The 26,056-nt window shown below is 38.3% G+C and overlaps 1 protein-coding gene across 32 annotated transcripts in view; it reads left to right on the forward strand.

The window, feature by feature from the left end:
* NRXN3 (neurexin 3) overlaps positions 1 to 26,056 on the forward strand; it is a 1,553,894-nt gene that overhangs the window by 1,481,033 nt on the left and 46,805 nt on the right. For 17 of the 32 annotated variants that reach the window (XR_008299766.1, XM_027066299.2, XM_053225123.1 and 14 more), the window contains one exon: positions 19,735 to 19,822. Coding sequence is in view for 30 of the 32 variants with exons in the window: in XM_027066299.2 (XP_026922100.1) it covers positions 19,735 to 19,822 (88 nt within the window). In the remaining 2 variants the exon portion in view is untranslated. The remainder of the gene's footprint in view (positions 1 to 19,734; positions 19,823 to 26,056) is intronic. The other 15 variants (XR_008299767.1, XM_053225116.1, XM_053225124.1 and 12 more) reach the window with 1 other exon arrangement.

Here is a 26,056-nt window from a genome sequence, read left to right on the forward strand (position 1 = left end):
TATTGCCTAGGAATGCTAAAGAGCTATTATGTAATCTCATAAATTACATGAGATTACAACATATGGAGAAGAAAAAACTGAATCCAATTAAACCTAGTAGAAAAGCCACAGGACATAATTATCTAAATTTGGATTTTTTTCTAAGATTTATTCCCTTATGTGATAGGACACTAGCAGGAGGTCTACTATGACCCAAAGAGATAAGGACTTTGGCCACATGCATAGGACAGCATTTGGACCCAGAAGCTCCTCCTTGAAGTGTCCCCATTAAGTCTCCATGGGGTGTCCAATGTTCACTCTCTCACAGACCAGTGGAGATGAGGGGATTTGTCTTCTCCAGGCAAAGTCCCTCTGCTGAGAATTGGAGCAAGGAGACACATTGCCATTTGCCTATCTTTCAGAAAAACCACTGAATAGCGTCAATAGTGATAGCGTCAATGTCCCGAGAGCCTTGCCTTGATGGAAGTGTGTTTTTAATGATATGATTTTGGTATCCAGCCCTCTGTGGATAGCTTGGCATATGTCTTGTTATATTTAAACAGCACTGACTGAGAAAGTGGATGTTAATTGGCTGTTAGTGACTAGGTTGCAGGTCTTTGTTACCCAGCCTTTCAGCTAACTGATCATTAACTAGGAGGAAATGTTTGACCCAGAAGGTCATTACTGTTATTAAGTGGGAAAAGAAACTAAAATGCTCCAAATTACTTTTTTATGAATCAGATGAGGATTGGAAAAAAAAAAAGAATGGTAGAAAAAAGAAAAAGAAAAAGGCTTGTGTTACATAGAGTCAGTATTCATAGCCCTCTTTTCCTCTCCCTTAAAGATCAAATTGTAATGTTTATGGGGGGAAGGCTGTATTTGCAAATTCTCATTGCTTTATTCTCCAGAACTTCACTATTTTGACATTCACTAAAAAAGAGAAATTTCAAAGCATTCTTTAACTCCATCCAGAGAATGTAATTCCCAAAATTTTCAAAGCAAGTCATTTTGTCCAGATGCCACATAGCTTCTTTAACAGGCCTTGTGTAATTTTTTCAAAATAAATAAATAAAGATGTGATTAAAAGTAATGTTATTACATATATCTGTTTTCGAAGTTTATTTATTTGTTTTGAGGGCTTGAACTCGCGGGGCTCAAACACCTGGGCTCAAACTCACGAATCATGAGATCATGACCTGGGCCGAAATCAAGAGTCAGACACTTAACCAACTAAACCATCCAGGCACTCCCTAACATACTTCTTTTTATGTAAAATCATAATGCTATTATATATGTCTTTAGAAGTTCCTTTATCATAAACTAGTTGTGTTTTACCGAATTTGCTGATTAGGCCTTAGGACTCACTGTATACAGGAAGTATGAATCCTACGTGTCTTCTGGACTCAATCTATGACCTTTGTGATTTTGCCTCTTTGGTGATCTCATTACCCTTATAATGCAAAAAGAAAAGAAAAATGGTTTGACGGGGTACTGTGAGTCTTGGCAATTAAAACTTCACATCAAAATTGTCTCCGGAGAGAAAATATTACTCTCCCTTTTAAATAAAAGGATACAATTAAACCCTCTCTCAAACCTCTCTCCTTCAGATGTGTTAATGTCTGATGTAAAAGATGGAGGTGGATTCTTGTTTAGTTGAAAAATGGAAGCAAAAGCCAAAAACATTTCTACCCATAAATTGGTTTATGAATATTAAATATCCCAACCTTGATGCTGACTAATTAAAATAAGAAACTGGAAGGTATGGTGTTCTCTGTGCTTATTACTCTGTTGTTTTAGTCCTGGGTTTAGTTCAATGCCCTTAGCTTTATTGTCTTCTCTTTCTTTGGTTGCACGATGCTGTAAGGTTTGGAAATGCCTGTGTCTTACCTGTGGAGGTTCATGGGTTTACTTTTCACCTCTGAAAACTATAGAAAGTAATTGAGTTGTTTGGAAATCTCTCTAAATTGGGCCTAATAGTACTGGGTTTATTTTTCACATCTTTTCATTTTTCTTCCAAAGATTAGGACTAGACTTTAGAAGGCTCTTTCAGCTACTTTAGAAAGGAAAATGTATCCTTGAACCAAATAGGACTGAAGGCTGCCCATGTTTGAAGGCAAGAGCATCTGATCTCCAAAGAATCAGAAAATCTCTTCTCTAGTTGTATTTGTAGGTACTTTTTGTTGTGCTCCTTTTTTTTTTTTTTAAATAGGTAAAGCTCAGATGAGCGCAGCATGGCCCAGATGGTGTTTAAAGCTACCCAAGTTTCTTTTATGTAACTTTCTTTTCCTAAAGTGTGTTCCAGCTGGGAATCTATGGGGCCGTTAAAACTTTGTCCCTTTTATGTTTTTGTTATTCTCACGCACATGCGCACATGCACATGCGCACATGCACACATGCACACACACAGGCATAAACATGACCATTCCAAATGTATGGCATTTAATCACCTCCAACAGGGTGGGAAGTAACTCTGCAGGGCTTTATTAACTGTCTCCCAGGCTAAACATTTTCTTCAGTTGGAAGACAGAAAAACCCAGCGGGATAAATTTCCAAACAGGAGAAAAATGCTTACCCACAGATAGGAATTATTTGTAAGGCTTTGTGGAGGCCTTACTTACGAAGAGGTACAGACAGGCGTTCCATTCACCTCTGGAGTGTCTATAGGAATGTCCTCATTCAGTGGAGTGTCCCCAGCAGTGAAAATTAGCTTGACCTAACAGTGCTTTTAAATGCTTGGAATGTGCATTCCTCCTGGGATTAAACAAATAACGTGTACTGGTGTGTAAAAAGATTGTCGTGCTGGTACAGGATTAGTGCATATTTGATTTGGTTTGTGTGTCAGGTAACAAGGGTAAGTTTCCCTGGAGCCATCAACATCTCCTCTTTCTTCATGTCTGTCTCTCTCTCTCTATAAATTTTTTTTCATGCCACAACCCAACTTCTCCATATTTACTCAATGCTCCAGACAAACCACATTAGTCTCTTACTCCCATTCCCTCCTTTTTACTTTCCTGCTTCTCTGCAGTAACTTGTGCCAATCCCTGGACTATCTGTCCCCACCTCTGCCTATTAATACCCTGTGTCTTGTTCAAAGCCAAACCCAAAGACCATCACCTCCATGAATTATTTCCTGCCATTCCAGTCACAAGTTATTGCTCTTCTCTCAGAGCCCTTTAAAAAAATATTTTTTTCTACGATTATTTAAAGACATTCATTGCAGGCACTTTCCTACCTAATTATAAGCTTGAAGACTGGGGCCATTTCAGATGCCTTTCTGTTTACCCCAAAGCAGAAAAGACTTGAATAAGCAAATGGTGAGGCATCCACCTAGGCACAGCTGGGAATATCCTTGGAGACTGCGTAGCAGAATTTTTCTCAGTGCAGAAGAATTTATTCCCAAATTTAATGTCTCACCTTGGCATCCTTAGTGTCCTCTCCTAACCAATCTGTTTAGATCTGTTAAAATTATGGGAACACTTTGATACTAGTTGATAAACAGCCACTGCCTCAAGACCCCAAGCGTCTTCTACTTCCACCTGCATCCCTCCCACTCAACATCTCCCTACGTCCGTACCTTAAGGCCTGGGGCAGCCAAAGCTGCCAGAACCCAGCTCCAGTACTATGGCCACTGTCCGTTCTGATTAATCCATTCTCCTGCTGCACTGGTTGTTGAATATTGACTTAAATTTTATCCTGCTCCTGATGATGTTGTTATAGCCAGCATGACACCCACGGAAGGCAGTTAAAGCCATGCACTGTTTATGGGGTATGTCTGCCCTTCACTTGAACAGAGAGAAGAAACTAGTGGTTTGAATAGGTATTGGGGATCCTTGAGAGTTTTCCCAATTTGATTGTAAAAGTTAATGAAATTGAGGCCCAAGCTTAAAAATACAAATATAGCTATAGATATATCCTCTGACATAAATACGGAGATATATTTTTTCTAGACACGTAAGTAGGGTATTAGAGTCCATTTGAACCTCTGTGTGCTGAGCGATTGGAAGCATATGAAAACAATCTTAAATATAAGCATGTGTTGCCTTTGCCTTTAAGATGTTACTTATGTGAGAAAGTAAGAGTCCAGTCTGATGTGTTCTTGGGTATACAGCCTATGAAGGTATTTAAAACCTAAAGTATATTTATTCTGAACTTAAAGATGTTTAGAGACTGCCTTGTGTGTTAATATGTGCTCTGTGACTAACACCATTCAAATGCTCTCCCCCTGCGTGCATTAATGTGTGCATTGAAGAGAAGAGCAAGGGATGATAAACTGCACAGTGTTCAAAAAAGATTTATCTAAGAAAGAACAGTCTAGTGCATTAATGTGAATATTCAAAGATAGATGTTTATCTTAATGGACTCAGAGGTACTTACAAACAGCATAATTGCTGAAGTCATTTTACAGGGCATTTATTCACAGCGATTACGTTTACTCTTACTTTCTTTTATATAAAGAATTCTACTTAAAGGTTTAATTGAGACAGGACTAGTGTGACCAAAAAACCATGGGTCGTTTTTCCCTAGTCTCTGCTCAGCCAAGGCTATTTGGAATAATGAGAAGCAGAACTCCAAATCTTGCTTTTGGTACTTGCTGGACTATTTGCAAAGATTGGTCTGTTAAAATTTTAAATTGTCCTGGGGCTCCTGGGTGGCTCAGTCAGTTGGGTGTCAGACTTCGGCTCAGGTCATGATCTCATGGTCCGTGGGTTCAAGCCCCGCGTCGGGCTCTGTGCTGACAGCTTGGAGCCTGGAGCCTGCTTCGGATTCTGTGTCTCCCTCTCTCTCTCTGCCCCTCCCCTGCTCAAGCTCTGTCTCTGTCTCTCTCTCAAAAAAAAGAAAACATTAAAAAAAATTATAAAAAAAAATAAAAATTTTAAATTGTCCCAATATCTATTAGAGGTTGACTTACCTTAAGCCTATAGTCCTGAAGGTAGGGAACTGACATGCTGGTACACACTTGTGGAATTGCTGGGCAAATTGCCTATACGCTTGTCTGGACCAATGAGACATATTGTATCTTGAAAGCATATATGCTTTTCCAGAGCAACTCCCATTCTTGACAAATAGCTTATAAAAGTATTCCTGTCCTGGACACCTTCTAAGGTAAGAATTCCTAATAATCTGACAAGAATGGGAAGTGCTTCTCTCTTGCATTCATATCATTTCCACCCTTTAAACATGACTCCTGGATTATCCAATTCTATTTAAATCCACAGACATTCCCTGAGCACCTGCTATACATTTAAATATATATCCTGCACCCAAGCTCTGGTCTAGCGCTATAGCCCTGTGAATAATTTCAAACCAATTTTAAATAGTATTAAATATTAACAACACATCACAGAATGCTAACATGTCTAGTTGTCGATATCCATTTCACTCCACACAACAAAGCATGAGGTAGATGTCATTGTCTCAAATTTACAGGAGAGCAAACTGTAGCTCAGAGTGCTTGTGATCACCCTGGGCTTCCTTCCAGGGGCAGAGCTCCTGTTTTCTGACCCCACACACGACACTTTTCCTTTGATGGTATAGTTGGCTCTATCTTTGCTTAAGTAGCAATCAAGTAGAAGGAAAACATAAGTCAGATGTGTATTATAAGCCAGAATACAGTAACTACATTACGTGAGATTAAGTTGGCCTGCTAGAATATTTTATTTTTCAGCCATAGGACCAGGAAAAAGCCTAATGAAAATGTATTTAGGTTGTGTTCTAAAGAAATGTATAATCTTACCAGGTAGAAATGGAATAAAATTCAGATAGAGCTGGGTAAGGAGCAATATAAGTCAGGACATTGTCAGAAACTTAGCAGACTTGTTCAAAGCATGGAAAACATTTTTTAAAAGTTTATTTGTTTATTTTGAGAGGGAGAGAGACAGAGAGAGACGGAGAGAGAGAATGGGTGGGGTAGGAGCAGAGAGAGAGGGGGAGAGAATCCCAAGCAGGCTCCATACTGTCAGCACAATGCCCAACATGGGACTTGATCTCAAGAGCTGTGAGATCACGAACTGAGCTGAAATCAAGAGTCCGATGCTTAACCGATTGAGCCACCCAGGTGCTCCGGCAAATTTTTATTCAGTAGTTGTAGTGAGGAGATGCTTACAGGGGCAGGTAGTAGTGAAAAACAGTGCTACAAAGTTACATTGGAACCCAGTGGTGGAAGATCTTGAATTAAAAAAAATAATAATAATAGTAAGTGTAGAATTCATTTGATGGGCAGTGGAATACATTTGGAAGAAGAGAGTGTCACATATAAAGCCATGTTTTTATTCTGGCAATGCTTTATTGTGTTCATTGAAAATAGACAGGTGAGTGGAGGCAGGGAGTCTGATTAAAGATTCTCAAGATTCATCCATATAAGTAGCCAGAGCCATATAAATGAAAGGCAGAAAGACATTTTAGAGATGGCCTTTGAGCGATTTGGTGCCTGGAGGGTGATGCTGAGCAGGGAGGATTCAGGGATGGCCCTGAGGGTTTGTGCTTGTTCCTGGTGGGTAATGGTGCCATAGACAGAGACAAGAATGGCAGCAGTGGGAGGGGATGATCACTTCAGCCTGGGATATGTGAATTGCACATACTTACAAGATACTCAATTCAAAATATATTCTCTTACTAAGGTGAAAATGTTTATCCCGTCTTATCCAACTCCAAAATGATCTCTCCTCTCAGACTCCTTTTGAACTCTCAATTGGGCCATAGAGTTGACATATAAGAGCATGGTAATCACTGTGAAGCTTTTCAAGTCCCACTCCTAGATACTATTAAAATGCTACCTGGGGCCTAATGTCCACCAAAGGCAGAGATCACTCACATGACACCTTGCATCATCTCTGTCTCTGGTTGCTTGCTACACATTGCTTTTCCTGTTCTGATTGTGTTCACCTTCTAGTAAGAGAAAACTTGATCTGAAGTGATGGAAGAAGGGATACATTTTCTCACTTAACAAGAATCCTGGCATCTGGACAGTAGAAAACTGCTTGTTTGGGCTCAGATTGCACATTTGGCAATATCAGAGTTAGCTTCTCAGATCTTTTGCTCTTTCCCTCACACTTGCCAACTTCTGGTTACAAGATGGCTGCTGCTGCTTCACATACCCCATCATAACCCAAGGAAGAAGGAAAAACAGTGGGACCACCATTTCTTCCTCTTTTATTGGGAATAGGATAAGTATTTCCAGAACCTCTAGCAGATTTCTTTACTCACCACATTGTCCAGACTGATGTCACATGGCTAGTTGCAAAGGAGACTTGGTTAGGCTGGTCATATCACCAGCCCTAGAAAGGAGGAAGAGTAGAGTGGATATTGACAGTGTCTCCAACACTTGTGTTTCCTGCTATAGTGTGAACACTTTGAAGGCAGGGACCATGTTCTGTCAGGCCCTGTGCCCATATTATGCCGTGCCCTCTTCCTTCCCTGGAACTTTGCTGGACACAGGAATGTCTGGGAGGGAAAGAGCTTGAGAAACTAATCCTTGCCTTTTATGCTAAGCACCTTCTTTGTTAGTTCCTCTGAGCAGCCTTAGGAATGTGGGAGCTTCTGGATATATTTTAGAGAGACTTTTTTCAGCACCTCTTAAAAAAATAAAAATTAAAAAAAAAGAAAGAATTAAGGAAAAGCAAAATTTAAAAGAAAAGACTACATGCTGGGAGGAAATCTATGCTGTTGTAAAAATAGAATAGGGCTCAAGTGCATTTTTCAGTAATGAATGCATGAAAAGAAGCTTCTTAAATTATGAATGTGGCTTCTCTTGTTTATTGCTCAGTAATCCTGTTTTATTGATTTCTGTTTATTTCCAATCACCTAGAATGAGAAACTATGTTGTTTAGAGATCTTGATCCCCAAAAGATTGTTTAAAGCTACTCGGCTCTATTTAGTTGTTTATTTTTTGCTCAAAGTGATCGAATCAATACAAATACAAACAAAACACCTTTTCCTTTGCTCTCTAGAAGACTAGGGGAAAAAAATACAGGAAAGCTAAATAAAGATGCTTGGATAAAAAAAGTCCCAGCAAATGACATATTGATTTCTTTCAAAGAGTCAGAGTGTAAATTAAAAATATTCTTCTGACACAGTTTTTAAAGATGCACCGACTCAGCAGTGGTGGCACTTACTGACTTTCTCTTCCTAGAGGGTCAGTTTGGAAGCACATCCCACTTTCCCAAGATCCCGAAATAACACGATTCATATTTCATGGCTCATATATGCATATGTGTATTATTCTTACCAGAAGAGTAGAGACTCTCCATCTGTCCTTATTTCACTTAAAAAAATTCTTTTAAATGTTTGTTTATTTTTGAGAGAGAGAGAGAGAGAGAGAGCGCGCGCGTGCGCGCACACATGTGTGGGAAGGGCAGAGAGAGAGGGAGACAGAGGATCCTAAGCAAGCTCTACGCTTACAGCACACCATGAATCATAAGGTCATGACCTGAGCCAAAGTCAGATGCTTAACCAACTGAGCCACCCAGGTGCCCCTTTATTTCACTTTTTTGATGCGTGTCTCTTCTACTGACATTCTACCTTCACCTTACTGATGAATAAGCTATAAAGAAAGGAAAAAATCTCTGGGTTGTGTTTTCCCTTTCTATTTGTTATTTTTAGTGTAAGTGGTTAGCTAATAGAAGTAAGAAACGATGTGATAGATTTCCTCAGTTATTATGTTCTTAGAACACCATTGCCTTCTCTCTGCTTTCTAAGCAACTTCTGATTCAAAGGAAAAGCAATAGCCTGTTGGAGACCCACTTACTCAGCAGATATAACACACTCAACACTCATATCAGAGGACATGGTATGAAACCCTAAAAGACAGAAATGCAAAAGTGGTCACCTTTGGACAAGACTTTATCCATAGTCACTCTTATTTCGAAGATAATACCAACCTCCCATGAAGAAAGACTGGGGGATTCATTCAGATAAATCTGTTTGATTCATCTTATTTCTTTACATTATGGGTCCACAGAATCCTATGCTCACAGGGCACCAAAAACTTTATATGTAGATGGGGTGGCAAGGAACAGGGCTGGACACACACATTGCATGTATCTCCTTTCCTTATGCACATGCTCCATTGTCTCATTGAACTTCACTTATAAAAGGCAAGTTCAAAATTAAATGGTTAAGGACTTCAAGATGGTGAGAGCAGAGCATTAAACCAAGCCCAAGGCCCTTGTGAGCACAGAATCCCGTGTGACTACAAAGATCTCCAGCCTGGGATTACACCTGCAAGATATCACCCATTTTTACAGTGAATGAATTCTGTTGCCTATAAATTTGGGAAAATGAATAGCCTTGCTATCCATAAGAAATGAGAAATGAATAGTCTTCTTTTCCCACACAAAAGTTCTGTTGTGTTTGCTTTTGAATCTGTATCTAAGATGAGATAATCTACTATGGTATGCTGTAGCCTAGGAATGAGAAAGTGACTTCTGTGGTGTGAGTCCATCTGGATTCCTGAATTTCTCATTCAGCAGGACCTAAAAGACTTTCTCTAACTTGGGATTTATCATACAAATTGAAGAACTTTATTTGAATCCATCCCCCAATCTTCTTTGTGGGAGGTTGGAATTGTCTTTGAGACATGAGTAACTGGGGATAAATTCTCAATCCAAAGTCAGAACCCTTTGACTTTTCCCTCTCTTGGGGTTGGATATCATGTTATTCAGTTGGCTTTCACTTTTTCCTTATAGTTCTGACTCAAATTTACTGCAGATTACCTGTAACTCCATCAGTATTTTATTAAATCATATGTCAAATGCACAAAACTGGCTTTAACTGCTGCTGTTGCTCTGACATTTGTATCTGACTTTTCTAATATTATGTCCCTTGGCTGAGTGGGAGATATTCTCTTCAGTGTAATAAGGAAAAAACATCTTGTCTTTTTATCAGTTGTATTTTACATTCAATTCATTGCATTCGATTGCTCTTGGTAAATTTGCTGTGCCACATGCCAAGCTCCCGGTTGTGCTAATGTGCTCTTCCTTCTTGTGTTTATATTGTCTTGAGCTTGCTTTTTTTTCATAGTTTCTTATGTATTGGCATGAATCTGTCATACTTTTAGTTCTTCAAGATAGCCATTCTCAACTGTTTTCTACATTGACAGACACAACAGATGTTCACATGCATTGCACGCTCTTTTCAGTAAAAGTGGCTTTCCTTAGACAAAAAAAAAAATATATATATATATATATATATATATATATATATATATTAGGTTATGTTTGACTCCTAACATCTTGCTGTTTTTTCTACTCCTTTCTTTCATGCTCATCTAGCATACCTTAATTCATCAGTGACCAAAGATTGAGAACCATGGCTATTTGCTCTGTACCAAATGGCTACCTTACATCTTTTTTCAGAATTGCTGACCAATATCCAGGACTGGCTTTATCCTGTAACTCATTGCTCTCCACCAACATTCTGGTCTTTTATTAAGCCTTTTAAAGCTGTGATCTCAAACTGCCAAGAAGGGCTGTTTCTCCTGTGTTGAGTGGTAAGGTCAGGCCACAAAATAGAGGGCCAAGAGAAAAACCATCCCACAAAGTAAATGATTCTATTTTTCCTATTTTCTTCCAAAAACCCATTTCTTCTCCCTGAACTACAGAGCAAGAGAGGACATGGAGAAATGAATAATGGTAAAATTTCAGTTTAAAAACACACATTGGTCTTCTCCATGAGTTTTGAATTTTACCATCCATTAACGGAGACCTACATCACTTTTTATGGATTATATTAATATTTGATCTGGTCACTAGCCTGTTAAAAACAGAGGCTTGATTTTGGTGATAGTATTGGCACAAAAACCTCACTTAGCATGGAAATACCACAAAAAAAAAAAGAAGAAGAAGAAGAAGGCAGTGGCAGGAAGACAAAAATATAAACAACAAAACTAGATTGGGTCTTTGGAGCTTTGGTTATAATTTTGGCATTCCCTTGTAATGGGTAGACCCTAAATACTCAACAAAGTTTGTGGGAAAAACCAAAAGACTTAACAGTAGGAACACAGCCAAGCCTTCCTGATTAGCTGTCTTAGAGAGGACTGCACCAATCGGAAAAAGCTACCCAACCCAGACCTTAGGTGTATGTAATCAATAGGCTCCTGGTCTAGATTCCTAGAGATGGTGTGTGGTTGAGTGGGTGGTTTGTATTTTCTTCTTCCTTGCCTCCTAAATAATATGTAATTTCTCCAGGCCAAGAAATAAATTGAAAGGATTTAGAGGGATTTGCTTATCAGTGGAACACCACGTAGCATTACATTTCTCCTGCTTTGGGGAAGGTACATTGAAGTTTGGTTAATCTTCTGTGGTTCAATACTCCTCTTCCCTCTGTCAGGATGCCTTGAACAACAGATAGATTAATCCCCCTTCTACCCACTCTCTTCTTCCTCCTCCCTCCCTTTTCTCTTGATCCACCCTTCCTTTTTTGAGCAGATGGAAGAAATCTTAAAACTGGAAAGAAAAGAAAAAAAAAAGATGCCACACCACATTTATTTATGTAATCCTAGAAGGCCTCCAGGATAGAAAGAAAGACCCCCAATCCTTGGCACAAAATTTGGCTAAGCTTAGCTTGGTTCTTCCGCTGTTAATTAAATCTTCAGTCTGCAAAGGGATTTCCTTAAAGGTTAATTCATTAGTAAAAGTTACTATGCATCATGTTGTTTTTTATTCTCCTCCAGTATATGCAATGTGGAAAAGAAGAATAAGAATATGGAGGCTGTTGAGGATGAGCAGAGTTTAAAGGGAATCTGGTGGTACTATTTGGTTGGATTCCTATATGATCTGCTCTTGTGAATGACTGTGAATAATCAGTTTTTGTTACAGTGGGTACCACTTATGGACTCACGTTAACTTTACATTTTTGCAGCTGATGGTGTAGCAGCCTATCAGTTTTTCTAGTTTGGCCTGGCTCAAATCCAAGTAATCTGTAAGCTGCATGAGGACAAGGACTTGGTCTGTCCAGCCCCTTAGCACAGCGATTGGCACATCGTAGGCAGCTAATAAACATTTGTTGGGTGAAGACTGATTGAATAAGTAAATGTATGCATACTTAATATCCTATATCAAGAACAATTTTCTGTTTTTATTTTCATATTTATTTTCTTAGCTCCAGTCCAGTTAACTAAATTTGGTGATACCGAATGCCATATCTGTAGCCCAGGGCAATTCTCTTGAAAGCCGCCTCATTTCATGGAAATATGAGTCAAGTAAAATATGTACACATTCATATCTAACTTGGCAAGTGATTATCTCCAGGAGTGGGCAGGGAGAAAAGAGGAAAGGAGTATTTTGAAAAACCACAATAGCTTGAACTTCAGAAGACAGTTTTAAAATTCACAGGGTGTTCCAATAAAGTTATGTGGGCACATAGATGTAAGGCCTGAGGGGAACTCAAAAAGCATCTTAACTAGATGGAACTTGGTCTCTTTGTCTCCATTGTTCAGAGCCCGCCTCATGGGATTCCCTGAGCTTTCACACTCGAGCATGACAAGTTCAATTCATTTGTTGAGTTCAACTCATTGTTTCATTTTCTCATATTAGTGTCAGTTGTTTGTCTTGAAAATGTCTTGAAAATGACTATGAAGAGGATGTTCAGAATAAAAGGAGGGTATTGATAGTCCCACTCCTAGGTCTTGTTTCTGTATTGGGCTTGAGTTGGAAGAATTGATAGGGTGGTGGGAGAGAGGAGGAAGGGTGAGATTATTGCTTCTAACAAGCTTGCCCAAGCTCCAGGCCTTTTTCTATCTTTGGTTGAGTCTAAAAACCATCCAGTAGTGTGTGTGTGTATGTACTTCAGAGTAAACCCCTTCAGAGTGGAGGATCTATAAGCATCAATCCAAAAAGGGGCTATGCAATGGCAACAATTTGATAAAGCCCTAGTAGATAAATTTTAATTGTGATGGTCAAGGTTTCCAAATCTCATTAAAGTTTATAGATTTACCTAGAGTCTTTGGGTTCTTATTTAATTAAAAGTATCTCAGACATGATTTAAATAGAGAATAAATGTTCATAAAGAAGCTGTATGATTCCCTCTCTCATATGAGATACTTTAAACCTCAACTTTATCACAGAATAGAAATATAGAGGGGAAAAACTAAAACACCAAGTATTTTAAGGAATTGAATTCTTTTCAGCATGAAGCAGCTGCAGAGATGTATGGCTGTTTTCTGTGGGACTTCAGAATATTTATGGGCCTTTCTCTTTTCCTTTTTCACTGGAAGAAAGGCGATCATCATTCTTGAGTGTGTTATTTATAATTTCATAAAGCTGTTCTGTGGCAAGACTTATTTTATCTTGCGCTTAATCTCGGTCAAATAACTGTGCTTCCAAGGAGCTGGGCGGAGAAAAATGATTATCCCCCCAAATGATTAGCCTCTTCTCAGTATAAGATAAAGGGCTAAAGGTTGGAATTTGAAGTCACAAATAGGCATCTGGGCAGGAAGGAGGGTACATGGCGAATCTACCTCGATCGAGCTGTTCTGACCATGGTAGCAGACATTTTTCTCCATGCCAAATAACAGATAGCAATGAAGAATGAAGTAGAGCCACCCCTATGCTGAGATGGGTAGACCCCTTCAGACTAAATAATTAGAAGCAGGTGATTACAGAAACAATAACTCACTGGAGGAAAATGAGAAGCCAGTTCTGTGAAGCTGAGGGAATTGGAAGGTAAATATACCTATAAATTTACCTGGTGGGTAGAGTTTTGAGCTTTCTTCTGTCCCAGTTTATTCTAAGGTAATTTCAATAAACATTGGTAGAAAAAAAAAGAATACAAATGCAATAAAAAAATCTTTCAAGAAAAGAATAAAGAGGACTCCTTCCAGACAGATATTTTATTGAAAGTTATTATAATACCTATCTTTAGTTTTATGAATCCTAATACAGAACCAAGTAATTTCAACATATGGATTAAAAATATGCAATATGTATTTTTAAATGGAGTAATATGAATTATTATTTTTAATATGGAACTTGGCTAATGCACAGGGACAGAAGAACATTTTCCTGCTCTTGAGAAGGCAAAGTAAGGTCTTTAATCCGCACTGTGGAGGGATGGCACAGCGAGACCCATGCATAATGTTCTGGAACCATGTATATGAGCTTCCAAAGGAAAGGTGACAGGTGATGCTGATGAGATGTGGGGAGGGGAAGGAGAGATGTCTGACCGGACAGGATATGAAATTCGTGCTCATTATCTGAGTTTTCAGAAACAACAGGATAACTCAGGTAGCTGTTGTTCTGTCATGCTGGTACATCCTTTCACCCCTGCACTACTCCTGGGTAGACAAGTAGACTGTGCTTCTTCATGCCTCTGAGCCTTTGCAAAGACTGTTGATTTCATCTAGAATGCCCTTCTCCTCCACCAGCAGCTCTCCATTGTCCCTGCTTCAGGGCTTCCTGTCCCTCAGGGCTCATTACCACCTCCCCCTGCCATTTGCTCTCTTAGCACCTTATGCTTACTCTTGTCAAGGCATTCAGTTTACCCTGTCAAGTTTGCCTGTCTACTCGGTCCTCTCTTCAGAGACTGTGAATCCCCAGAGCAGAGGAACTATGGTTTATCTATCACTTTATCCCTCATAACAGTTACAGTGCTTAACACATAGGTGTTCAGTAAATATTTATTACAGTAATAAGTGAATGGATGAAAGATGAATAAAGCACTTCGATGATATAGTCATATAGCATAGATGGTGGATTTGGGAGTCCATCCACTATCAAACTATTTGGTTTGGAGGCGGTCACTGATCTTGTATTCTTTCTTGAGGGACTTACGAATAATGTGGATATTTGACATATGGGAACCTAATGTGTAAATATCTTAAGTTCAGCCATTGGGAATTATGAGAGCTTTAGGCAATCGTTGTGAGGGAAAGATATGAGGATGACATAGAAGGCCCTTGATAAGCATTCCCAGCATAACTATACAAATGGAAGAACTTCTAAAGCAGTACTCTTCCCTGAAGGAGCATGGATGGTGGGCAGTTAAAAATAGCAGATGTCACTACAAATTTCCACACCCTTGGTTATTATGAGTACTAAAAGTTTTAATATGTGTTAACTGCTTAGCTGACATCTGAGTATAGCAAGTATTTAATAAGTGGTAAATGTTATTAGTAAGCGTGATTCTAGAACGTTCAAATATCTTCTCAAGAGTACTAACTTCTCCTTTTCTCTAAGGATTATGAGTAATTATGAAAAATGGTTATCATTGTAGGAAACACACACAAACTAGTACTACTACTGTATTTTATTTAAAGATAAAATTCCATAGTTCCATTCTATTCATAATAATTACATCCTGATTCTGTATGTGTCTGCAATAGTGAAACATAATTCACCAGCCATGGGAACCAATAGTCAAAAAGTGTGCCTTTTTCCCCAAAGTTCAGAGTTAGACCCTGCATTTACTTCTATGTAGGGAAAGAGACAAGAAAATTAAAGAGCTACTAAAAGAAAGCCTTGGGTTTTCCAAGAGTAATTTTGGATCATATTGTCATTACTTTAGGAGGTGATTCTAAGTACATATGATCCCAAAACTCTGGTTTGTAATTTGGGGATTTTTTTTAATGTCAGGGATAGGAGTAGTAAAAAAATTTTTTTAATCCCTAAATATAGTGTTCTAAATCCTGAGTCCTTTGCAAATCAAAGCTTACTGCCCCTGGCAGAGCCAGGATTTCTGAAACCACAGTGTTCTGTGGCAGGCGTGGTAGCATTGGATGCCAGGTTCTCCAGGCAAACATTGGTTACTGCGTTGGGCAATGAGGAGATTGAGATGTTTGTAATGGCTTTGGGAATTTCATTGGCAGTGGCTGTAATTGGTGATGATGGGGTCTGAGGGACCGAAAGGAAGGGGCTGACTTCACATAAAACCCACACAAATTGTCTGGACCCAGAGCCATGGGAAACAGATTATCTTCCAGTGATTTTTAAGCTCTCTTGGCATCTCTATGAGTGTATTTTTCTTTATCACTCTTCATGACAGATGCAACCCGAGGTGATGAATGAAAGTGGAGTTAATGAATTATCAGTAAGAAAGAATAGTTCTAAAGGGGATGAATATTTGGAGATAGAATGCATAGGTGGATGGAAACTTTATTTAAACTAGGAATGGCAACTAGGCTTGGCATTGCTGTTATTGATTGATTGATTGATTGACTTAGTCTTAGCTAATATTTACTTATTTTATTTAAAATTTATTTATTTTGAGAGAGGGTGTGCACACACGTGCAGAGGAGGGGCAGAGAGAGAGGGAGAGAGAGAATCCCAAGCAGGCTCTGTGCTGTCAGTGCAGAGTCTGACGTGGGGCTCATTCTCACTAACAATGAGATCATAACCTGAGCCAAAATCAAGAGTCAGACACTTAACCACCTGAGCCACCCAGGCACCCTGCTTCTACTTACTGAGTGTATACCATATGCCAGGAACAGAGCTTCACTTTTAACTTTTCACATAAATTGATGACAAGACACTATGTTTATCCCAATTTATAGATGGAAACATTGAGGCTTGGAGAAGGGAAGTAACTCAACCCCTGGTCACTGACTATAAGTGTAAGAGCTGAGAGTCACAGCTATGCTCAGTGAAGAGTCAGTCCTGCTCACTCTGTGGTCTGCTAGACTGCCTGTCATGGACCCTCCTTGAAGTCTAGCCACTATTAATAGGAACTACTGGTAAAATGTACTTCTGTTTCTGGAGGAACATTGTATTCATCCATATTCACATAGAAGATCAGCAGAAATAAAATCTCTGGGAAGTAAGACACAGGGTCAGTTTACTGGGGATAAAGGGAGTAAAAATGTGGAAGAGTGTATGTGTGGGGTCTACATTGGTGGTTGAGCCCCATCTGGGGGACACAAGTGGAGGTGAAGATAGGGAAAGAGAGTGCTGGGGACAGTGTCACCCAAAACACGGTAGCGGGGAGAACTTGTGCAGTACTAGAGGAGGCAGGGGAAAGCTGAGAGGAAAATAGTAAATATCTTTCAACCTCAGAGTCTGGTACTCTTCCTGAAAAGAAACTCTATGTCATATCTTTGGCTAATCAAAATGGCTACAACTTTCTTATAATTGTTAAAAGTTTCCATTAATGTTTCACTAATGCCTTTTTTGGTTTCTGTTGGAGTTATGCATTGCTTTCTCACATTCTGAATGACCTTAAATTTTATTGCCTGGCTTTCAGTTCTTGGGATGAGTTCACTAGATTTTCATTTAACCCACTAGCGTTCACTCAGTACTAGGCACCTATGCTAGTTATGACACATACAGGCCATTCTGCAAGGTCCTTATAATGAAGTCACCAACAAGTATAATTGATTACACTTTTGAAGTGTATTCTAGGCCTCTTTTTTATTACCATCCTCTGAAGAATTTTTTAAACAATCTTTTTTTTCCCTAATTGCCCTCGTCCCATAAAATTTTAATACCACAGACATACTGTCTATTTGTTTAAGCACTGTGGGCTTTTTGGCAGGTCAGAAACCATTTTAATACCTAAGATCCATCCCCCCTACACACCCAAAACAAGTTTTGCTTCCTTGAGGGAGGTCTTCCCTCCATGCACAACTCATGCTTTAGAACTATCAAAGAATGATTGCGACCCTCCCAAAAATGCTGTTTGCCTCTTATGATTGCCTCTGCATTTGCACAGTTAACGTGTGTTCCCTTACCACTTCCCTTCCCTCAGTAACTGAAAGTGGGCCCTGTACAGGCCCACACACACCAGGAAACTCCCAAGGAGGTGTGCTCACCATCTCTGTCTCTACTGCAAAAACATGGTGGCTCTAGGACACAACTGCCAGTTTTGATTTGCTGGAAGTGAAATGCACACTTCAGTACTGTCTAATTGAAAAAAAAAAAAGTATGTTTGAAAATCCTTTTTTCTATTTACTTGGAGGAGGAGCAGGGGTTGAAGTATCTCCCTGTCCAATGTAGAATCAAGATCAATGACATGGTTTAAGGCACCTCTCTACCACTGTCAGTTAAGCGAAATCAATTACCTAGTGTGGTTTTTCTACTAATCTTTGTTGTGCCCAGTAATCCTATGCTTAGCATGTGTACTTCAAAAAGGATGTTCTCTGGAAATACTAAGCATATGGGCTGTCGTGTTCATTTCTTTGCTAGGACTGCCATAACAAAGTAGCACAGACTGAGCAGCTTAAACAACAGAAATTTATTTTCTCACAGTTGTGGGAGCTGGAAGTTCAAGGTCAAGGTGTCAGCAGGGTTGTTGTTTTTTTCTGAGAACTCTTTTCCTGGCTTATAGATGGCTGTCTTCTCCCTGTGGCTTCACACAGTCGTCCCTCTGTGCATGTCTGTGTCCTAATTTCATCTTTTTATTAAGGACCCCGGTCATATTTGATTTGGCTTACCCTAATGATCTCATTTTAACACAGACCCTATCTCCAAATATTTGTCATATTCTGAGGTACTGGGGGGCTTAAAACTGCAGTGTTTTAATTTTGGAAGACAGAGTTCAGTCCATAATTAACATCATGTAAGAAGAGGTGTAAAAGAAGTCTATGTGAGCCACAAGTACAGACTTTGACTAAGCTGTATCTGTTCAAATCCTATTTCTTACTAGCCGTGTGTCCTTTCTGAACTTCAGTTCTCCTTAAAAGTATAATAATTATATCCATCCCAAAGGATTGTTGTGAGAATTATATCTAATCAATTAATAATAACTATAATAAATATATATACATGTCTAGCTCAGCATCTGGCTTGTAATTGCTTTTCCTCTTGAATATGGAATCAGACTTCAGTGCACTGAGAATAATAAAATCAGCAAGTCAGTTAACATTATTAATATCAAGGTGGGAAATAAATGAGAATTTATTGAATAACTGTATATTGAGTACTCTCATGCACATAGTAGGACATAAGATCTGTAGATTAATTATTCGGTAGTATTTATTGTGCCTGCAATATGTATCAGGTACAGAAAATAGTCTTCTCATCTCCTGTATCGCAAAGGCCCTTCTTACTACCCATACATACAGTTTTCTGTATTTCTTGCAGCAGATTCCCTGGCACTGGGGAGTTTCTGCAGGATCCAATAGAAAAAAGAAAATGTTTCAAATTGAGTTACTATTGTTGCAACTACATTTTTTTCTGCTGTCCTCAGAAACAGTCCTACCTGTGTCCAGAGGCTGTCATGTGGTATTTCTCTGCTGGCCTACATTACTAATTCAGCTAATTGCAGCAATTACACGAAGAGATCGCTGCTAGCGAGAAAAGCCATTATACTGTTCCTGAACAGACTGCATTCCTCAGCATTCATTAATTATGCCAGCCTATAGATTCACAACCACCAAATCATACACTTGAGACCACACACCATATGCATTGAAACCCTCTCAAAGCTTGCAGTGCCTTTCCGTGCTGGCTTGCACTCGTGTATTGTCCAAAATTTGCATAGCCCTTCTGCTGCCCTTTGGATTCTCAAAATTGAAATTACAGTCAGAAATAGAGTTAGGCTGTACAATGTGACTTATGGGGATGGGATGATCTTGAGCCTCCTGGAACCACTCTGAGTCTTTCACCTTCTCATAAAACCCATACAGGTTGTCTGACCCCATAACCATTCACAGCCACACAAGAGTTTAAAATTCTTTATCCTACAGCATGCCCTCTTTAGAGAAGAGAAAGAGTAATAATGATGGAAGGCAAGACATAGTGATAAGTCTTTGATGCTTTTGTTCATGGGTTTCCTTATCTCTCTCCTCTCTCTTCCCCCACCCCATTATTTTTCCTTTGACACGCACAGCCAACATCAGATGACCTTGTTTCATCTGCTGAATGTTCAAGCGATGATGAGGACTTCGTTGAGTGTGAACCGAGTACAGGTAGGTTAGGTCAGTCTTGTTTTGCTTGCTTTCTTTTTACATTTGCAAAAAACAATACATACATATATGTGAATATACATGTGTTTTATATATATATTATAGTGTGTTAATGTGTGTATTTCTTATATCTATATATGTATAAGCATACATATATAAATATTAATATATAATAAAAAGCATCAAATCCCATGGAAGGAGCAGATAAGATCCCAGGGAAATTTAAAGTTATTTCCTGAAAACTAAAGAAAAAGCCATGGTGTGCCGCCTAACTTTGAGCAATCAGACACCCAGCTTAACTATGGGAACAAGAAAAGTACAGCAGCCTCTGGCAGTTATGAAATTGACAGGGTGTGGGATCATGAAGATGTCTATACAGAAATAACATCAAAACACCATGAACCCAAAGTGGAACTATAGAGGTAATTTAAGCCTCATGAATTGTTCTGAGTCTGCATGGCAAACAAAACCGGACACCAAAATCAAACAAACAAACAAACAAATAAATAAATAATAAATACATACATGCATACACACATACATACATACACACATTTTCCATGGGATTTCAACAGCAGTTAACATGGTATTATATTTATACTAATTTTGTTCATTGTGCGTTTAGAGAAATTGTGCAGTATTATAGCTTAGTGAAAACAAAATTAGTACTGAACCATGCCATGTCAATAGCTGAGATGCTTCAAAATGTATCTATTGTGCTGAAGTTGAGAGTTGGCAACTTGATGCTTCAGTGTGTTCCCCATTTGCACCCAGATACATTTTGATCTTTTTATGGTCTTTCTTTATAGTGAGCTATATATGATATAATGTCCAGCAGGCAACTGCAGTCCCTGATTATTTCCTATCAATTTTTCCAAGTCGTCTGTTTTGAGACTTGCTATAAGTTAAACATTTATATATATATAATAGAGAACAGATATCATCGAATTTCTGTGTATGTTTAATAGAATTAAAAGCTGGAGTTGGGTCAAGATCTTATTCCTGCAAAGGCTAAGAGAAATAAATAGAATATTCTAGTTGATTCTTTGGTTTGCTTGATTTTTTTTCTTTTCTTTAAAAAAAGAGGTGAGCCATTAAACATTTTCTTTTGCTAATTCTGGAGAAATTCAAGGTTTGTGAAAAAAATAATATAACCAAAGAAAAAACCTTCCAATTCTTACCCCAAGATGATTTACATTTTCTCAAATTTTGTTGAAGGACTGACTGGTGTCTTGCAAGTGGCTTTGAATCCAGGAAGTTCTGTGGGTTCCTATTTTTAGCATTACATAGGGATATAATAATAGGTAGGACCTTTCCATTTTGGAGTGTGACCTGTTTCTTTGGGAGCTCAGTTGTGTAGAAGGAAAGTAACTGTGGCCTTGTGGTCAGATTTTTTTTTCCAGATTATTAGACAATAATGTACTACATGAGGCTTTAATAATACTGGAGGTTAGATACATCCAGTCTATACCAGAACTTGGACACCAAGTTTTTATTCACTCATTAATTCATGCATTCATTCATTCAATATTTCTGAGTGCTAGGGCAGGGTACAGTGTATCTCTAGAATTGAGGCCCTCCTGTTCTAATAATTTTCATAAATGAGCTGTTGGAAAGTAGAATTAGGAGCTTTGCTACCTAAATTACCTCTCCAAAATAATTCAGTTCAGCAAGTATTTTTTGAGTTAACTGTGTGTTAGGCATGTGCCCCGTCTTAGGAATTCAGATATAAATATGACATGTTCCTCAATACATATGTTAAGTTAACTGATTTCATGGCCAATAGTTTCAGATATCTAGACTTTAATTTGGATTTTTCTATTTATCCTTTCTCTGGTTTTCTTGCTTTCATAGCAGAGATATCTGTATATATGCAACAATGTTGATCAAACCTTTAGATTTTAAGTCTTCTCATAAAAATTAAGACTTCACCATTCCAAAATATTACCCCTGTCTTCCCCTACTACTTCCCTGCCTCTTATGCTAAGTCATTTCCATAGCAACCTCCGTAACAAAACAGAGGGGGTTTCCAGATCTGATTCATGAGCAGCTTCCCAGCTTGTGGGTGTATATTGCCATTTGGTATTGAACTTGAACAGGCCCACACTTGAATGGCCCCAAACTAAGTCCATTTGCTTTTTTAGTGGCTGCACAGGTGTTTCATCTGATTCAAAAGCAGAGGACAGAAATTCAATGCCAGCATTTCTTGAGTAATATAATTACATGGGGCAGGTGGGAGATAAAAGCTGTTTTTAAAACAATCTGTTGTGATCTCTGAGGGGATGTAGGAGGGGACATATAAATAAAGTAGGTGACAGAGTGTTTACCCTGAAGGAGCTAACATGTAGCTCTAAGAGACTAATATTGATCCCTTCTGCCTGGGATTATTCAACTCATCACATTTGAAGAAGGAGCATTTCTTCTTTCTAAACTTATTTACTCCATAAAGTATTCCTGATAAGTGATTCAGATATACAGGGAAATAGGTCAGAAGCATATTTAATACAGAAAGGAGGTAGATATTCCTACTGATGTAGAGGTTTTACCCTGGAGGCCTGATTAACACTGAGGAAGGTTACACACATAGAGATACAAAGCCCTCTTCTGCATCCCATGAGAAATATCTCCATAGCCTTCACATCTTCCCAAAACAGTGTGGGTTAAAAATCAGAAAAACATAAGCCAGTTGTTTCTGGGGCTAGGTTTGCCCTGCCTAAAGAGAAATCTTTCATTGCCCATGCAACAACAGATAATAATGGCAATATTTGGATCTCTTCAGCATATGTGATTACTCTGAGATTCTGTGTGAATATTGAGATTAAAATTTTGGGTTTGAACATTCTAATTCACTGCTTCGGTTTCTCAAATTTTATTCTTTCCAGGCCTGATGTTTGATGGAAATACACTCAGTTTGGTTAATTACCCAGGCCTCGTTTTATCTTATTTAACAATTACCTTGTCTTCTCTCATTTTGTCGGCAAGTTGAGGATTTTCTAGCTGTCTCAGTTATAAAGCATTTAACTTCTACTGATTCTTTCCTGATTATTTAGGTTCACTAGAAGCTCTTATTTTTTCATAAATTTGCATAATTTAGAATTTGCTCTATTCAACAACTTGTGTTTTCATTTGGGCATCAAATTTTAAATGAAATTATTTTTATTTTTAATCTTCAAATCAAAATGGATTTTAAAGCTTCTGGTTTTGAGTCAGATGTAAGCAACTGCCTTTTGTGCCCACAACTCACTTTGGCACTTAGAGATCACGCTCATTTGTGTAGCTTAGTTATATCATCTTGAGGGACCACTTAAATTTTTTTGGACTTTGGCTGATGATAGTCTAGAAACCTTTAGATCTAATGGGTCTCAAATTTTCTCTGGATGGAATGAGTAAAAAACGAACAAACAAAAAACCCCTGCACCTTTAGAGCCACACAGAGTGTGAAAGCTCAGTTAGTATTTGACTGAATTTATATGACCCTCAAAATACCTCATAATCTTAAAGTTGGAGATGTTTTTTACCTCTAACTTCATCTGCCTTTAAAGAGCCAAATAAAACCTGTTGAATTATTTAAAATATATGATTCCATGAAAATAAATATCACCCTAACAAAATCCACATTTCTTAAAAAAAAATCCTCTACTTTTTATAATGAGTCACAGGTAAAATTACATTTTCTGAACATTTACTTTGAGAAACCAGCATTGAAACTGTGGTAGGTTCCCCTCCCTAAGGAATGTGAGGAGGAAACACACACACACACACACACACACACACACACACACACACACACAACCTCAAAGCAACCAGGCTGTAAGAGTGAGCATGTGACCTCCCTCACGACCTTGTAACCTGAGACCACCTAATCAGACTGCATGTTTGTGTGTTCCCATATATGGGAGACAAAGAAATAGAAAATGTATAAAAAACTACACCACATGGTGATTGGGGCTCAGTTCTTCCATATGAACCCAACTGAGATCCGCTGGCATGAGTACAGTTGCTTCCCAGAAAGAAAAGCCTCAGTGTCATGACCCTCTGTGGGAGAATCCTGGTACAAAAGTTTATAAAATCATAATGAAGGTATTTGCATCAAATGAAAATATGCAGAAGAATATTTGAATAGCTATTTCAGGACTTAAAATTGGGGGTCAGGGTTTTAACTTTCCTAATTTGTGCACATGAATTGCATTCCCCACAAAGGAAGTCTGTATCTATTTAATATCTCAGACTCTGTCTTTGCGTACAAACCCTTTTTTTCCCAAGCACACTTCTGTTGATATTAAATCATGCTGTAAATTCCTATTTCATTGTTCTCACCTCTTTGGATCCAACAACAACAACAAAGTAGAGAAGCTGGAGAGGATTTATATGACCACTAGAAAATGGGATTTTTGATAAATGAAATTATGGAAGTCAAATTACACTTAAGATCTGTAGTCATTTCACATCTGTGATTTAAAATGTGGGAATCAATTCTGAAACGTAGAGAAATTGATGAAAGTCACTTCCTAAATGGAAAAAATAACTTCTGTCCCTTCCTGCTCCTATCCCCACTGTCTCCATCTTTAGAAATAGAAAACACTGTAGTCTTAGGTGAGCGTTTATATAATTAAAAATTACCAACTTTCTGAATTTTATATATTTATGATCTCAGTATTCTAAAGTCCTGGGGCAGGGGTCACAGAGCAGATAGAAAAATACAAAGAAATGCCTTTTACACCTGAGAAGTGGGCATGGCAACAATTAGCAACAGTATTGATTTACCCGGCCATTACACAGGGATACATTTTTCTAGTTGTCAATTAGCCAGGGGTTTTGCCTCCACTTTTGTTAAATGTCCTTTGATCAAATCTCAAGGGACAGTACGTCCACCAGAGGGCAGACAGTAAAAGGAAGTAAAGATGAAGCAGATCCATCCATCAATAGACCTGTGCTAAACAATTTTCTTAATGGTTGGATTGAGGGAGATGTTTAAACTATTGGCAGTAATTTGAGATCACAAAATAATTACTTTTCCCAGAGTGGTTCTCAGATGTGTTTTTACTCCTCAAATCTACAGCCCTAGCATTTGCATTTGGTGTTATTGCTACTTTGTTCCTCTTTGTTAGTCGCACTATAATATTCAACCCAGTGTGGGTGAAATTTAAATTTGGCAAAACACCAAGAGCATAGCCTTATTTATGTTCTCCAGGTGGAACTGGGTTCTTAATCTTTATCCGTTTGAGACGCCTCAGCATTTATAATAGGAAAATCTGGCGCTGAATTGTTAAAAGTTCACCAAATCCTTAGGTTTTTATTTGCTGGAACACCATGGAAAATGCAGCTGAAATGTTAAGACAATAATAATTTTAGATCAGAAGGATAAGAAGAAATAGAGTCTTATTTTTCAGAATCCATAGTTTAAAAAAAACTGAATGTGCTGGTCATTGACATTAAATATGATATTTTTATTTATTCTTTTTTTTAATTTTTTTTTCAACGTTTATTTATTTTTGGGACAGAGAGAGAGCATGAACGGGGAAGGGGCAGAGAGAGAGGGAGACACAGAATCGGAAACAGGCTCCAGGCTCTGAGCCATCAGTCCAGAGCCTGGCACGGGGCTCGAACTCATGGACCGCGAGATCGTGACCTGGCTGAAGTCGGACGCTTAACCAACTGCGCCACCCAGGCGCCCCAAATATGATATTTTTAATCTTATGTGTGTATAGAAATACATTTTACTATTAGTGTTTTCAGCAAGCTTGAAGAATTAGCAACTTGTACATTTTATTTGGGTTTTTATTCAATTTTAGAAATATTGTTCCACATGGAAAAATTGGCTAATGACATGATAATTCTATTTACAAATCTTGAATCGCCACATGGAAAAATTTTTCTAAAATTAAATGAAAATCAAGTGTATAGTAATATAGTCAACGCATAAATAAAATGCCATAGGAATGTTTGAGTGTCACGTGTCCAGAATCCACTGTGGAGCCCAAGTCCACTTTAAAACACTTCGAATAAAAGGATAATGAGAAGTAATCTCAAAATGGTTTTACTTTTGTTAAGAAGAATGTACACAGATGTAAGTTTCATTAGTTCAATTAATCATTCTTGGGTATAGACTTTAGTCCCTTTTACATGTGAGTTATAATACATGTCTGGTGTACACAAAGGGCAAGAGTTATTGACATCTTTAGATCCAGGATAAATTAGGGTAAGAATAGAAATATATAGGAAAGCCTACTAATTGGCTGGTGGGCA

The sequence above is a fragment of the Acinonyx jubatus genome, chromosome B3, assembly GCF_027475565.1.
Source record: "Acinonyx jubatus isolate Ajub_Pintada_27869175 chromosome B3, VMU_Ajub_asm_v1.0, whole genome shotgun sequence".
NCBI classification, from domain to species: Eukaryota; Metazoa; Chordata; class Mammalia; order Carnivora; family Felidae; genus Acinonyx; species Acinonyx jubatus.